The sequence below is a fragment of the Anolis sagrei genome, chromosome 1 (genome assembly GCF_037176765.1).
Source record: "Anolis sagrei isolate rAnoSag1 chromosome 1, rAnoSag1.mat, whole genome shotgun sequence".
In the NCBI taxonomy this organism is placed as follows: domain Eukaryota; kingdom Metazoa; phylum Chordata; class Lepidosauria; order Squamata; family Dactyloidae; genus Anolis; species Anolis sagrei.
The window spans coordinates 211,804,180-211,821,460 of record NC_090021.1 but is presented as its reverse complement, the minus strand read 5'-3'; the positions used below and the strand labels follow the sequence as shown (position 1 = coordinate 211,821,460).

The 17,281-nt window shown below is 37.2% G+C and overlaps 1 protein-coding gene across 7 annotated transcripts in view; it reads right to left on the bottom strand.

Moving 5' to 3' along the window:
• LOC132766860 (von Willebrand factor D and EGF domain-containing protein-like) overlaps positions 1–17,281 on the bottom strand; it is a 324,994-nt gene that overhangs the window by 194,646 nt on the left and 113,067 nt on the right. For 6 of the 7 annotated variants that reach the window (XM_067472855.1, XM_067472881.1, XM_067472890.1 and 3 more), the window contains 2 exons: positions 14,188–14,277; positions 7,648–7,783 (listed from right to left, as the gene is read on the bottom strand). In XM_067472855.1, coding sequence (XP_067328956.1) covers positions 7,648–7,783; positions 14,188–14,277 — 226 coding nt within the window. The remainder of the gene's footprint in view (positions 1–7,647; positions 7,784–14,187; positions 14,278–17,281) is intronic. The other variant, XM_067472876.1, reaches the window with a different exon arrangement.

The window sequence follows — 17,281 nt, the reverse complement described above, 5'->3', positions numbered from 1 at the left end:
AGGAAGGAACTTGCAGAACTATCTCTAAGTTTTCCTTGCCTAAGAAAACCATATGGAATTTATGGGGCCACAAAGAGTCAAGCAAACAGACACACTTGCTTTTAATATACTGGCTGGAATCTGGTTCATTGTTTCCAGCAAGAGTTTAACTATTGAATCAATAGTTGAATGGAGAGTCAACATGAAGGTAATTTCATTGCTTCAATGAGTCTACTTGAAAAATGGCTTCATGTAACAATAGGACTTATAGCACAATGTTGCATCCTTTTCTGTGTTTTGATATTTAATTACTCTGAAAAGGCAATGCACAACTACAGTGTGGATTATTTTTGGCATACAGTTATATATTACATTAAGTGCAGTGTTGGTTAATGGAATGTTTATTAAGTTATTGTTCAATAGTAATGGGAAAACCTTGACATAATCACATTGGCGATAGAAGCATCACAACAATCATACAATGCTACCTTTTATCCACTTTCTGAGAAAAGAAAAATGACCTTTCCACCTAAAAATCTGAATAATGCTAAACTGAAGATTTTGCTTGCAGGTGTAGTTGAATGAGCATCACAGTAGAAAACAAAAGCCAAACACTGCTTCTATTCTGTTGTATTTCTCACAAAATTGACTTGAAATTTATTTGCACTTTTGCAATTTAATTTTTTCTAATTTGTTTGGTCATGACACTGTTCATATTTTAACTTAGGAAATAAGATAGATACACATAATTGGGAATAAGTCTATTTGAAACTCACTCTGCATATACATGTTCAAGTTTGTAAATAGTGCTGCACTTCAACTAGTTGGTAGTGTTGAGTGGGGCCACAGGTTTCTACCCTGTATATCTTTGACATCTTGATCAATAACTTAAGCGATGGTGTAGTTTATGAATTATACAAAATTGGGAAAGGGAGGAAACATATTGGAAGATGGGAACATACTGTAAAACTATTTTAACAAGCTAGAAACTAATTGATTGAAATTCAATAGAGACAAGTACAAAGTTCTACATTCAGGCCACAAAAACTGAGTGTACATTTATAGGATGTAGAATACCTGGTTTAGCAGCACTAAATCTGAAAAGTATTTCAGGTTTATTGTTGATTCAATTCAATCTGATCCAATAGAATGACACTGCAAGTCAGAAAGGCAAATAATATTTTAACATGTATTAATAGAGCCATAGTTTCTGTGGGAAGGAATTTAAGAATCCCATTATATTCTGCACTTCATCTGGAGTACTGGGTTCAGTACTTCTCATTTTAAGAAGGATATCAACAAGTTGGAGCAGCTACAGAAAAGGGAAACCAAGATTATAAGAGGTATGGAGAACAAGACATACAAGGAAAAATGGGGGGAGTTGGGTATGTTCCACTTTACAAAGAGAGGACTCGAAGATGTCATGGTTGCACTCTTCAAATATCTACAGAACTATCATAGAGAGAAAAGTGCAGGTATATGATATGTTGCCCCAGAGGATGGGACCAAGTCAAATGTTTTACATTATAGAAGGGTAAATCTAACAAATATCCCATAGGATTTGTATAGTTCAATAATTGCCATTCATGCTCTGTACCTTTCCAGTGAATTTTCCTTGCTGCTACAGTGGAGGTGGGAAGGGACAACTGTCATCAGGAAGTTGCAGTTTACATTAAAAATGTTAGGCTAGTTTTCTTTAAAGAAGAAGGCATGCCCACACTAGGTTTCAAAACATCCAGAACCAATAGGTAGAGCTGATTAGAAACACTGAAGAAATTTAAATTATGATTGGCCAAGTTGCCTACAGGGTTGTGTGAGATCTGAATAATTATTGGCACAATTGCCCAAATGTTCATACAACTTCCTTAATCAACTTTTATACAGATTGGGCATGGAGGTGGAGGTGGCATCAAGAGAAAGCAATTCAAAGTCTCTTTGAATTTGTTTGGAAAATAATACTTTCTGAAACAGGCAAATCTTGCTCTGAAAATAGCATGTACCTTGTTAGATATGATAGACTCAACACGTGTCTTTTTGAATGTTATCAGCTTCTCAACATATATATCTCATGCAAGGATGACATTTATGCCACTCTGTATCCATCATATACAAAACTGAAAATGGCTGTTTTGAATAACAGAATACGTAAGATTATCCTAAGAGAAAATATCTCTTGTAGTGCAGTAACCCCAAGGGAGATTGATCCTCAAAGTAATGGGAAAGATTTGTCCATAGTCAACATGTACAAATATAAAATATGACATATTTAGCTCACAAAAGCAATCAATAATAGTCAAATTTTATACAGATCAATTCAGAAGGAAGTCTTGTTAAATCTGATGGAATTTATTACCTGATATGCAGCTACTATGTCTAGGACAGCAGTGGCTGAGGAAAGTTTTAGGGTAAATGAGACAGCAATTTACTACTTCTCTGTCATACAAAGGTTTCCATGTAAATAAGTGAATCCATTGAAGGAATAAGTGACTCTCAAAATAGTGGCTGGTTGTAAAAATAGGGTTTTGAGTCATGGAAAAGCACCCACCTACAAATGGGCTCATCCTGAATTCATATGTGCCTTGGTTGTAAGTGAAACCTTGACTTATGAGCATCCCTACTTAAAAGATTTTCAAGATATGAGCCATTGCTCAGCTCACTTTTCCTTTCGAGATATTGGTAGAAATCCAACTTGCGAGCTATCTCCATTCAGACAGAGAGAGAACACGCTCTGGCACCTGGGCCCCTGTGACAGCTAGCCAGGGAGTGCGAGAGTGGCCCCATGCAGCCACCCTCCCCACCACCTCCCCCTCAATGTGCCTGTATGGGCCCCTGCCTCTTCTTCCCCCTCCCCTCTCTGTTTTTCCAACAATCCTGCCGCTGCCGTGGAGCTTGTATCACATCAGCAACTCCTGCTATTGTACAATTATCAACACTCCCCCCGCCTCCAAAACCAAATTGCCATGGAGATGAGATGCTAGAACTGGCCCTGAAGGAAATTCTCAGTCCTCATTGCAGCAGGGAAGCTGACCAATCCCTGTGACACCTTAGCACTGGGGCTCCCCACCTTCCCCCCAGGAGGCCATAAAAGCCTTTAACAACAAGGTTTATGATGGGGCTCTCCATGGGGACAGAGTGGCCTTGATGAGGGAGGGGGCCTACTTCAGTGCCTTCACTGAGAACAGGCCTTTTTATACTTCGTGGGAAGGGAGGGATGGAGGGAGAGGCCTCTGTGGCCATCTTTTAAGAGTTAAAGGAGGAGGACAAATGAAAGGGGTTCTCCTTTCTCCCTGTGAGGAAGAGGAGCACCTTTTCCATTGGAAGTCCCTTCAGGGCCACTGGTGAAATGGATTGAAAGCATTTGAATTCATTTCAATGGGGAAATTTGGCTTAATATATGAGCAATTTGAATCACAAGCTTGATTACAGAATGAATTAAACTCTTATGCCAAGGTATAGTTGTATTTCAAAACTTTTCAGCAACTGATCTATTCTGATTTCTGTAAGGATGATCTGTCACATCCTATATGAGCATAGTAGTCCAAATAAGAAATGCGCATTCTTGCCTACAAAGAGGTTTGGCTCCATCCTTACCAATATCAACTCCATCCACTGTTGATAGACAGTCTCCTCAAGCAAAATCCCAACAGAATGCAGCAATAATAATAATAATAATAATAATAATAATAATAGACTGAGGGCCTGATTCTGGCAGCCCAAGAACAGGCAATTAGAACAAATGCCATCAAAGACAAAATTGAAAAGTTGATGACAGATCCCAAATGCAGACTGTGCAAGGAAGCAGATGAAACAATATATCATATCCTCAGCTGATGCAAGAAGATTGTGCAGACAGACTATAAGCAGAGACATAATACCATTGCTCAGATGATTAATTGGAACTTATGCCACAAATACCATCTTCTTGTGACAAAGAACTGGTGGCATCACAAGCCTGAAAAACTTACAGAAAATGAACATGTCAAACTACTCTAGGACTTCCAAATTCAGACAGACAGTTTTGGAGCACAATACTCTTGATCTCACAATCGCGTTAAAAAACCAAGTATGGATCGTTGATGTTGCAATCCCAGGTGACAGCAGGATTTAAGAGAAACAACTGGAAAAGCTGACATGATAAAAGGATTTGAAGATCGAACTGCAAAGCCTCTGGCACAAGCCAGTAAAGGTGGTCCCAGTGGTGATCGGCAGACTCGGTGCAGTGCCTAAAGACTTTGGCCTGAACTTGGCCACAATCGGCGCTGACAAAATTACGATCTGTCATCTGCAAAAGGCCACCCTACTGGGATCTGCACACATTATTCACTGATACATCACACAGTCCTAGACACTTGGGAGGTGTCCAAAAGTGTGATCCAATACAACAGCCAGCATAGTGACCTTGTTTGCTGTGTACTAATCTTGTTGTGTTTCAAATAATAAATGATTGTTAACGCCATGCCTACAGCTAACCAAGACACATTTTGCAATGTGAAGACTTGAAAATGTATTGTAATGCTTCTTTTAAAAAAACAAGCAAGCAACTAACGCAGCTGGTTAAGCTATACAGTTACATTTGGCTGGATACCCACTGTTATGATCTCTCTTGGAATGACAGATTTTCTTTTGTTATTTGAGCTCGAGTTGAAGATAAGATATAAAGGAAAAAGGATCAGATATAAAGACTATAGAGATTAAAAAGAATAAACAGAGGAATGAAGAGCTGTGCCTCAAAGGAAAACAGTGTTTGTGAATCTTATGTTTCTGAAAGAATGTTTGCTTTCATACCAGTCTTGGCATATAATGAGGACATTGTTGTAGAATTTCCAGAGTGACTCCACCAGGCAAGGTTAAGGTTGCTGGTGAATGAAAAGAGAATCTCTTCAGCTAATGCTTTTCCAAAATCCATGATGCTGAAGTGTTTGTGTTAAATACCCAACTGTAACGATTCAAGGTAATTCAGATAACCAGGGGATTTCTATACCAGGCTAGTACAGGGAAACTGCATTTACCTCAGTTTGAAGTATCCACATCATGGGCAATCTACCAAGACCATTTACTACAGATAACTTAATGTCATATAGCTTTGGACTAATACACGCTGCTGTTCCCTTTACAGAAGTGAAAGGTAAGATGGATACATAATTCTGGAAAAAAAATGCCTAGAATTTAGAAGTTTACATAGATTCACCTTGAGGTATACTTCATAGAAGACTTCAAAGTCTTGAATCTTATGTGAGGCCAAGCATATGAAGGCATGTTGCAACTTTTCTGGCACCAGGAAGACATTTTTGTTTATATATATACACACACACACATACATTGGCATTCCCATTGGTTTTCTTGTTTGTACTGTTTGCATTGGGTGATAACATACAATGGCCTTGGGTTCAAAAAGCTATGAATCATAAATGGTATGAAGTTCATAAATTTTAAATACATATTAAAGAATTAAGCATTGTCACGTGCTGTGGGTAAAGGTTTTTGTATTCTCCCAGAATACAATGCATTTTCTTTTTCAATATATTGTTACATTTTGTATGTGTATTTTAACTGTTTTTATAAACTGCCCAGGAAATTCTTCAGTATATAAATTAATTCAAAGGCTAGGATTCATCTCTTGTGGGTACCTTTGAATTTGTGGTGTGTGTTATATTCTCCTGCCCCCTAGGTGGCACATTCATATCAGAAATTCTGATATTAACCAAGACATAAGCTATCAGTACATGTTACTAATACCCTGCGAAAGACACCAATATCCATCATCCTTGTGCCTGGCTTACTCTCCCAGAAACAAGCTCATTGTAGAGCAGGAATAGGAATCATTCAGTCCTTCCAATGTTACAGAGCAAAAGCAGGAATCTTGGCAGCACTCATTAGAGGAGTCAGTGGTGGTAAATGCTGAAAATTGCAGTTCAACAACAACTTGAAAGCCTTGGGATGCCTTTTCCCATAGAAAAAAACGAGCTACTAGGCTCCTTCCACCTTGCTCTGTGGTAATTTTTCCTGCTTCTTCATAAATGTTTATATAGATGACAATTAGGGTTGGGTGGTTTCGTTTGTTAATTTCGTAATTCGTTATTAATTCGTATTTAAATTAGCTTATGATTCGATATTGAGCCATGCAGGAGTAATTAAAAATCGAAACGAATTTTTTCAATTTATTTTGAAATCGTTTCGTAATTGTTTCGTAATTATTTCCGTATGTCTGGTGCAAGTTTTAGGGTTGTTGTTTGTTTTATCAGTGATAAAAAATAAATTATCACACCAACAGTCAACAACAGAGGGAGAGGGAAGCTTCAGAAGTTCCCCCTGTCCCATTTGGAGGGTTTTTTAGCATATTGCGCAATCACATCCGCCATTAACGAATCGATTCGTAATTGTTTCGAAATCGTTTCGTAATTGTTTCGTAATTTTACGAAATTTCGTATATTTTGAACTTTTTTAAAGGAAAATTTTGAAATTCTTTTAAAAAACGAAACGCAAAAACCCCCTAAAAACGAATCGAGTTTAGAAACAAATTTTTCCGTGGTTACCCAGCCCTAATGACAATAAGTGAAGAGTCTGGCCATTCCCAGCATGGTTCCTAAATTATTACAGACTTTAAGTGTCACCAGTTGCATCAACATCGTTGATGGTTAGCAAATTTGGAAATTTCAATACAAAATGTCTGTAGGACATATTTTGTGGAAAGCTGCAGTACTGTAATATAAATAGACTGCAATTCAGCATTTAAGATCTGTGTGAATTATAATTCATTGTCCAGGCCACTCTTCAAGTGAGTAGCAACTGCTGTTTTATTTGTATCTTGTTGATCATTTTGATGACAGAAAAAATAAGGAACTAATTTAAACCAGGCATTTATTCTGGGGCAACAGCCTTTAGAAATATTTTCTAATAATGTTATGCTATACATGTTGTTTTGGCGGAAAGTTCAGCTTTCTTTGATGTGTTTAGAATGACAGTCAAAGGAGCTTTTGGAGATAATGAGAAGCAGTTGTTCCAAATAAGAATCATTTATTACATTTTGCCATGTAAGTGTCACATTGCAACCTGATCCTGGGACTTTAGTGGGCTACGTAGTTGTGTTGTGGACAGAATGAGACAGCTGTTACTACAACACATCTCTACGTCTATTATTTACTAAGTCACCACTAATTTTTCACAGAAATTATCCCAGAAGCTAAGGAAAATGTGTCAGCAGCAGATGTGCAGGAATTGGATTTGAATGTGATAAATAAAATATTTCCCCCTTTTCCCACTATCTAGAAATGCAATTAATGATCTGTTCTGATAATTAAAACGATAGGTTTAGAGACATGATTCTATGAAAATCCGGAAGGTTTTGAACCCACCTTTTCCAGCATACTAAGCTACCTTTAAATTTACTGAACCATACTGCCTCTATTATAAGCAAACACACATATCTTTTGATATTAGCCACTGTGAGCAGTAACTTGATTATTATCCCAGAATAGCTTAGGTATAAATTACAGTCTTTTAAGTACTTTTCCCTCATCTGATTGGTTTTATGTCTTTTTGAAGCCTTTCAGCAGTACTAAATGGTGAGTATCCTTCTGGCCATGCTATGCTTTTAGATTCATTATAGCAATTTCAGGAAAAGTCAGCAAACACGCTTGATCAAATGTTCACTGCAATAAAGGCTCTTACCAGAATCCTGGGTACTCAGTTGCAAAGTAATTTTACAGATGTCATCCTGGCCCAGACAGGTAATAGGGATGGTACTTAGGATTGTCAAAATATGCTCCTGGCCGTCTTCTTCAATTTGTAAGGATTCAGGAACAAACTGGAAATAAGGACAAGATGATCAGTCTAAGGTTGTGACCAAATTAAGGCCTGACCAGTTTTGATGGCAAATAGACTCTTATTTTGGGCACAGATGAATTTTTAGCTGTTGCTGTTTGGATGTGAGAGGAGGGGGCATTTCTGAACTTGAATGAAAGGCCCCCAAAGATATCACAGAATAAAAGAGTTGGAAGACACCCCACAGGCCTCTAGTCCAACCTCAGTCATGCAGGAAAAACACAAAGTACCCAGGGAAGCTTTTCTGAATGTGTTGTGCCAAGATTGATATTTTCTCAGCAGAGTTTTGAACTGCTGACTGGGATATTGAGAAACCTATAATAAATATTAAAGCAAAATAACATGAACTGTTTCCTGAGATTTATTTAGAAATGTTGTAGTATATGAATCCAAAGGATGGAATCAGTGAAATGTTTTAAGTAGACAATTGTTTCCATAAATATTGCTATAGTGATCATGTATAATGTAATAATATTTTATTTAAAAACTTTGTCTTTTGTTTGTTATTATTGTATGCAAAGAGGGGCCTGCGCTTCAACTAGTTGTTTTTGCACATCACTGGGTGGGAAACCCAAGCCTGGACTGGAGAAAAAGAGACAAATTGCTACTTAACTGACAGAACTCAAAATTGTTGTTTCCTTTCACCATGCAATATTATGCAGAGTGAATCCAAGGGTAAAGTTACAGGAGGGGGCATTGCACTCTAAATAAGAATTCTACCTCTCATTAATTCTATTTTACTTCCCAAATGTCTACCATTGCAAACAGTGCAATGCTAAAAACCATAATGATAACTTTATTCTTCTACCACACCACCATCTCACCGAAGGGACTCAGGGCAGCTTATGTATGGGACAAAATGTCCATAGACACAAATATAAATCAAGCAAAAACACAGTTAAAATAAACATAGTTAAATATAACACTCCAGATTTAAAAATAATTCAATAAAACAGCAGTGTTAAAACTCAGTCAAAACAATACTCAACACAACCATATCCTAGAGCCCACACCAGTTCATAGGAGGAGATGCAGTCCCAAAGATAGGCAGGACCTGAATCATTTCAGGTTTTATAGGTCATAACTGCACTTTGAATTGAGACCAGAAACTTATCAACAGCCAGTGGAGCTGCTTTAATAGAGATGTCATGGAGGGTGGGTTAAAGGAGGAAAACAATTTCCACCTGTTTTCCTGTTATTCCCTCCACCAATGTGGAAACAATCTCATTTATGATATGGGAAGGGGGGAGGAATAACTGGTGAAAACGGGGGAAATGGTTTACTCCTTCAACTCCACCTCAACTCCCTTTCTCTCTAGTGGCCTTCATCTGGATAATGGGACAGTACCTTATTCTCTGTTCTAGTGAGCTATGCCATCTCAGAATATATTCAAACAACAACAATTTCAGTTTAATCACCTTGGCTTCTAGGGTGAGATTTGGCTTAGTTTGCTCTACAACCATAAAATTGTCTTTTTAGTACTCCACAATATTCATTGAACTCTTCTCTTGCAGCACATTTCAAAGGAGTTGATTTACTCAGAAACATACACACAAATGGAAAGTACAATGGCATGGACAATCCTAACTTTAGTATTCAATAATGTATATGAGTCCAGAAAGTAAGGTTACAAGGTATGTAGCTCTTGCAGGGAATTTTCACAGGAGAAATTGATATCACTGCCGTATAGCGAGAAGGCAGCAGAAGCGAACGAACAGTGCCAGTCATCAGTAGCTCACCAACTGGCATTTTGGTGAAGCTTAGAGATGAGCCTCCTCATACAGTTTCCTTTCAAGTGTGAAGTTCGCACTGTAATATGTTACCTAAATGCTAACATTTAGGTAAAAATGTTACCTGAACGTCGCTGCAATTCAACACGAAATAGCTTCAGTTAATGAAGAGGACCTAATGTCAAGACGGCATGTGATAAAATAGATACGGAATATATTGTGAGACCATGAAGAAACTTCACAGAGCAATTCAGAATAAATGTTGTGGGATGCTGATGGCGGGAGTCTGTCTTCATGTCAATGCGCATCTGCACACCACTCATGCAACACATGAATTGTTGACTTCATTTGGTTGAGATATTTGATCTTGCACTGAAAAAGGCGGAAGGAAACTTCTATGACACAGGCATCAAAAACTTGTCCCACGGATGACAAAATGTATTGAACTGAATGGTGATAACGTGGAAAAATAATGTGATACCTATGCTACAATCCATGTACTTTTTATTAGAATATATTCATTCTTTGTATTTTTTTAAAAAAATCTTGTAACCTTACTTTCCAGCTAACCTGATTATTTATACTTCAGAATCCTATCTAGTTCTTTCATAGTTTTCCTTTCAAGCATTACCCTTCTTATAATTTTTTACTGTAATCTCCATTCTAATTAATGACTGACCCAAAGTATAGAAAATCAATATCTTCATTGTCTACTTTAGAGTTATGTAAATCAATGATGATCATCTCTACATCCTTTACATGGAAGTAAACCTAGAGCCCAATTATTTTAATGAGAACATTTTCAGCTAAACAGTAGCCATTGTCTATTTATAGCTATTCTTCTGTAGACAAAAAGGAGTGGAAATAACAATAAATATCCATTTTAAAACAAGTGAAACTTTGTCTTTGTGAGGTTTATTATATCTCAACAAATGCAATGTGTTGTGGATAAATCTTTAGCCCTCAACAAATGCTGATCCAGGGAGGCAGTTTTGAATCCTATAGAGTTTACTTTGTGAAAGCAAAAAGAGTTTTTAAAAAGTTTTTTTCCTCATTAGGGTGAATGACATTATTATTATTTATGTTTATTTATATCCTGCTTTTTCTCTCCACAAGAAGACTCAAAGCAGCTTACATTAAAAGCATTTAATACAATTTAAAATCTACAAATATACAAACATTAAAACTTATAGAACCAAAGAATCAAAGGCATTTAGTTTTGCCAAAGGTAATTTCTGCTGTTAATTTTTAAAAGGGGGTTCTATTAAGGAAAATATTTGCATTTGTCATGTGTGTTCAGATCAAACCCTGGAATATTTCACTGCTGCCTTTTCTTTAGTTTTAACCTTCCATCTTTCCTCTCACTGCTGTGAAGGGGATTTAACAAGGTCTTGGAGCATTGCCATTGCAAGATAAGGTAAATTTGCTACATTGGTGAGATTTCTGCTTAGCTCCAAACCATGCTACCAAATCAGCCACTATAATTGCTTATTAAGGAGTGATTCTCTTAATTTCCAAGTACTCCCTTTTAACAGTAATTACAACATTTGGGGGTGGGAAGTAAAGTCAGACAATGGTTTCTTATTTCTGATGAAGAAATCAAAAATAAAATTCTAATCAATAACAGCATGAAAACAATTTGCTGCATGCACTACAGAGCTACTAATGAAAAATGTTAATTAAAATACATTGGCATGCATAGCCGACTTCTTAGCCATCCGTGTGGCTCAGATGCTATTCCATTTTATATGTGAAAGTAAGAGAGAGAGATGATGTTGACATATGTATTTCACAGTGGCTATGTTTAAAAAAATCCAAGAATATTTAGTCTGGGAAGATTACCCAGTCTCATTTACACATGTGCAATTACACCCAGAACATTAAAAAAATCCATTATTTTTTTAAAAAAAATAATTATTACAAGGACTTGCAAACCATGCAGTTTGATTATTGTATTGTGGGAACTCCGCAGGAGCCTGTGGTCTGTCTTATCTCTCTCAAACATGCCATGGGAATAATTAAAGATTAGTTTAAGTATTAATTTTCTGGTTTGTTGGCAGGAAAACAAACCAAGGAGTTTTCAAGTGTCCCATTCATCAGGGTTTGGGGTGGCTTTCATTCTAATGGTGAATGATCAGGTAAGATAACATGCACCTCATGCTTAGTAAAAAGAGGCTTCCTACACATATTTGACTCACTGTAATGTGACATCCAGGTTGGTGAGTCCAATGATAGGAGGTATGATCATGTTCAATATTGACTGCTCTATTGGCAGCATGGTCCTGAACACAAATTCTGCTCCTAATAGTTGCTATGCAACACATGGAGTAGGGACCTTATCAGATGGGCAGGGATAAAGCAGAGTACTGTGAGGGTAGTGGATTGCCCCCACAGATTCTGTCCCCTCCTGTTGGTGTCTGTGGTCTTTCTTTTCATGAAGTATCCCGGTCTCTCCCTGCTTCCTCTTTGGTTCCTTGCCTTCTTCAGTGAAGAGTCAGATGTACACCCAACACTTCTGGGTTCTGCTGCCACAACAGAGCCCAATGGAGTCCTGCTGGAAGTAGCCCTGTGCCATATGATGGGCTCTGTGGGACTCTGTTCCGGCAGTGGAAAAAAGCGGTAAGAAGAGGCTCATCTCACTGTATCTGATGAGGTCCTAGATGTAGAATGTCTCTTGTTAAAGAAGAGAGTTTTTAAGAACAAGTCAGTAGAGTCTGTGTAATATTTAAATTACTTTTTTAAGGAGCCCCTGGTGGTGCAGTGGGTTAAAAACCACTGAGTTCCTGAACTTGTTGACCAAAATGTCAGCGGTTTGAATCCAGGGATAGGGTGAGCTCCCACTGTTAGCCCCGGCTTCTGCCAACCTAGCAGTTCAAAAACATGCAAATGTCAGTAGATCAATAGGTACCACTTCGATGGGAAGGTAATGGTACTCCATGCAGTCATGCCAGCCACATGACCTTGGAGGCATCTACAGATAACACTGGTTCTTTGGCTTAGAAATGGAGATGAGCACCACCATCCAGAGTTGGAGATGACAAGGCTTAATGTCAAGGAGAAACCGTTACATTTACCTAATAGTTTTTAATGACTTTAAGTGATTTTGAGTATTTGTTTTTAACAATTCTGTTTGATTCTATTTTAATATGTACATGTTGTAGATTTTAAATTGCATTATTTGTAATGCAATGTTAATTTAAGAAAGGAAAATCTGGCATAATAATAATAATAATAATAATAATAATAATAATAATAATAATAATAATTTGGAGGGACAATGTTTCATTTTACCTCTCCTTCCTCTTAACTATACCTCTGTACTATATCCCTGGTCTTATGCATGAATAAACCACATTTCTATGTGCATATGTCACTAATAAGACACTATCCAATATTGGAAAAGATAAACAGTACAGTTTTAAATGTTTACTATCCATTAGCTGTCCTAATCTTTAAATGTGAGGTGGCAAGCAGTAACGGTAGTACTTCTAAATATCAATATGCATAGTGATTGTTTCTTATACACAAATGTGCTGGGTTTTCCCATAGCTCCAGTTGATCTCTAAGTGGAAATGAAAATAATACAGATTTTCTTTCTTAATTTGGTGTATAAGCTTGCTTGCCATTTCCCTTGCCCCTTGTCAAGTGCTACAGGAAATGATGTGGAAGGGAGAAGAAATCTTCTAATATGATTTAGAGGGTGTTAAAAGCCTCCCTTCACCAACCTTGTGTTTTCTTCAATTTGTAGTATCTATTTTGAACAAAAAGAAGATGGTTTTCTAAAGTACACATGTATAAATAATAGCACATCAAACTAAACTGTGGCTGTGCCGTTAAGCCTCCAATCAAAGGCATTATGTATGAACTACAGTGATGACTATAATGCATAACAATTATCCCATAAATAATAATTGCAGATGTAGCATACATGCCCTTGTTATTTTTACTGATTTAGCATTTGAAAAGTAATCTGTATGACAACTTCTATAATAAGACTTAGAGAATATGTGTGTGTTTGTATGTGTTTCCATCATTTATTTATACTACATTCCAGAAGAAGCAAAAGAGCAGGGAAAGAAGGTATCTTATAAAATACCTGGTTCCAAATAACCAATTGAATTCAGAAAATGTTTTAACCTGCTCTGGTTCAGCATTAACAGATTGGGAACTTTGTTGTGGATTCCTGCAAAAGGTGGATTACATCTTTCAGGAATATTCAAAGGATTCAACTGAGAAGTCCAGACCATTATTCACAAAGATGTTCCATTTAAACATGAAAAAACTTTTTTCACACTAATTTCACAATGTGGGCATGATATAACATCATCTGTTCAGACCATTATACCTGAATAACAGAACTGAGTATCTCCTTAGAGCTGCAAATAACTGTCCCTCAGACATGGAACATGTTCATAATACATTTATTCGTATATAGTTGCTGAAGCTGTTAGTGCTTTCGGAGAGTCTGATAGATTGATGGATAGAATGACAGGCAATTCACTGAAACATTTTCTCTGTGGACACCGAAAAGCCCCCTGTTTATAATCAACAAAGCCAATTTTATGGTGTGTTGTCTCGTAGAGCAAAGTGGTTAATGCAGAAATCTCCATCAAGGATATGCTAGAGAAGTTTGTTAAATGAAGTGCTTTGTTGTTACCTTAATCCCAACATAGAATCCATCACTTTCTTCAGGGGAAGACTGGTGCTCAAGAGAATCCCACCTAAAAGCTGTGACAGTGCAAAAGACCTGCAATAAATAAATTGTCCATTTTACAACGGTTCCTCCTTTTAAATGTAGAGCTTATGAAAAATGATTGAAGACGTTGTAAAGGTTATGAAGCTTTGGCTGAAAGATTATACTTCATAAAGATGGCCTTTGCAGCTCTGCCTTTCTGTTTCCTGACTTTAGTTTCCCAACATCCCTGATGGAATGGCAAATGGATAAGGACAGAAACTTTTCCCATGACCACAGAAAAGAAAATTCTGGTGCTAACAAATACTCTTACATGTGTTTTAAAGTTGTCGCAAGGTGCTATCCTTAATACAAGTTTATGGAACAGCAAGTGGAAAATCTCATAGGGAAACATATAAATACTAAAGAAATACAGTGCTCCTTTTGCCCATCAGAAAGAATGATGGATTGGTTAAATTAATCTATTGAAGACTATCAATGCTCCTTAATGCTTTACAGAGATTGTGTGCTCTTTTTTCTGCAATGGTATAGGTTTAATAGTTTCTATGCTAACATTTAAACAACTTCAGAAGATCCAACTGCAATTTCCACCTCTGAAACCCTTCACTGGCTGCTGTAGGTCTTTTGTTTGGTTTTGGGGAAAAATCCAGAAGATGCTTCCAGTCCGTTTATGTTGCTTTTGTTTTAGCCTTCTAGGAGTAGAGATTTGAGAATATGGACTTCACCAACAGTGAAACATTTCCCCATTTTTCACAGGTAAAAATCAGTTCTGGTAGCAGGGAAACTGACACCCCCTCCCAAACGTGTTTTCTCTATATACTTTTCCTTTTACAACCCCTTCCTTGGTTGCACAGGTGTCTTTTCCAATGTCAGCAAAAACATCCAGCAATAGTCAGCAGCACTCTGAAGATCTCTGTTAGGGTACTGTAGTGAAAGCTATCACATGAGTCTGGTCCATCTCTTTTTCCTTGTGCTGACAATTGCAAGGGGGTGGTGGCACTGATGTGGACAGCAGACCAATTTGCTTTTGAGCCGGTGTGCCATCAACACTCAACCTGAGCTGTGGAGCTACTTTGGAGTTTTGGTGTAACTACAGAGCATTCCTCAATTTTGTGTAAACCATCCCAGCCCAGTTTACTCAGCATTAAAAATCAAAAACCCATGGACATCATTTGGTCTTCTTTCACTTAAAGGGCTGGTGTAGACAAGCCCTTAAACAGCCTTGCCAGAAAGCCCTAGAGCTACGATTCAGAGGAATGCAGCAAAAATTATGTATATGTCACCAAAATGCAACAAATCACAGTATTACATAGAATGGAAGAAAGGAAGTTAAAGTTCTATCAAGCTGATACATATATTTCTACAACACAATAGAAACATAAGGGAAAATAGGAACATAAATTTCCGAGTTCATTTAAAGTGGCTTTATTGGGTAGGCAGAGGTCCTACCTAGATTGCACTAGAAGAGGGTGTACCAGATCTATTATTTTCCCAGCTGAGCCCAAAGACATGTTGCAAACAGAAGCATACTGTCTTTTTTAAAGTTTTAAACTATATTCCCAGGCCAGTACTTTCCAGTGAAAGATATCTTTTCTCACATATTGAGCTTTCATATGGAAAAGCTATTTATTCCATTTTACCCAGTATACAAACCTGATAACATTGTAACAGCAAGGTTTTTCCCCCCAGAAAGTGAGAGATTTCAGACCAATTATGTTTGTTCATACAGCAGTGATACAATTGTTATCTCCTGTGAGGAAACACACCATCTGTTATCTTAATGGCTTTCCTCTTCCACCCCATTTTTCTTTCCTCCCCCCACTAAACTGGCAAGTCCTATTCCTTGGTGGGAGGGGGGAAGTGAATGACTTGCTTATTGTGGCATGACCTTTTTTTCCAAAAAAAAAAAAAAAAAGAAAAAAAAAAAGAAGAGGAGATAGAATTATCCTATGTATTTTCTACTCACAAAGATGAATATGAAATCAGATCCAGAACTGGCAGTGGAAATTAAACTATGGCAATTCTTGAAGAGAATTGGAAGCCTTGTCCATATGATAAGATGAGAATAATTTTGAAAGAAGGAAAAAAAGAGAGAGAGAAATAATGAAAATGGAACAGATTTTTTTTTTTTATCCTGGCTAGCCCCCAAACTCTAACCCATCGGAATCCTACCACTCATCCTGTCCTTATTTCCCCAATATATTCCTTTGTCGGATTGTGTTACTGGACCTCAGAGTAGTGGAAAATGGGGACTTTGGGCTTTGTTGCTGCATGGGTTCTGTATAGTTATGCATGGGTTGATTCCAATTCAGGCTTGACAGAAATCCAAAGAGAAGTTATTAAACGTGAGTTTTTTTTTAAAAAAGTATAATAACCCTTAATATTTTCTTCATTAAGCTCCCCAAAACAACAGGTAGTTCTCTTTTTTTCTCAAATCCAAATCCCTTTCAACTTCAGTTCCAATCCCCATCTTTACCAGCTCAAAGCCCTTTCTGTATCAGCTTCAGCCCTGTCAATGCCAATCTCCTTTTGGAGAGCAAAAACCGGAGTATAAATAAACTTAATAATAATAATAATGATAATAATAATGCCCTGTCAGAATCTCTCAAAGGCATTGATACAATTTGTTACCCCATTACAACCATGACTGTTTCTGGAAGAATGAGGGGTCCCCAGAAAACTGTCAAGCCAGACTTGAGGAGCGAAGAAGTCCTTTTCTTTTCTTTTCTTTTCTCCCTCTGCTTTATTTACCTTCCAAGCATCTTGTAACACAGAAATCCCACTTAACATTAGTGTCTTTTAAAAATTAAATTATAAAATAGAATTATATAAGACAGAATAATAATATAAAAAGAAAGCAATGTACATGCCACAGAAAATGGGGAAAAGCTTTGAAGAAAGAATAAAAGCTTTGGCTACTTAAATGTATTTTTCTTTAGTGATTTGTTTTTTCTTCTTTTCTTTGTATATGCCCTTTTTTCCTTTTCACATACTCCTCATGTTTACTGTACAGCTACATTAACTATTTCAGTTATTTCCTGTTTTTCTTTTTCCTCAG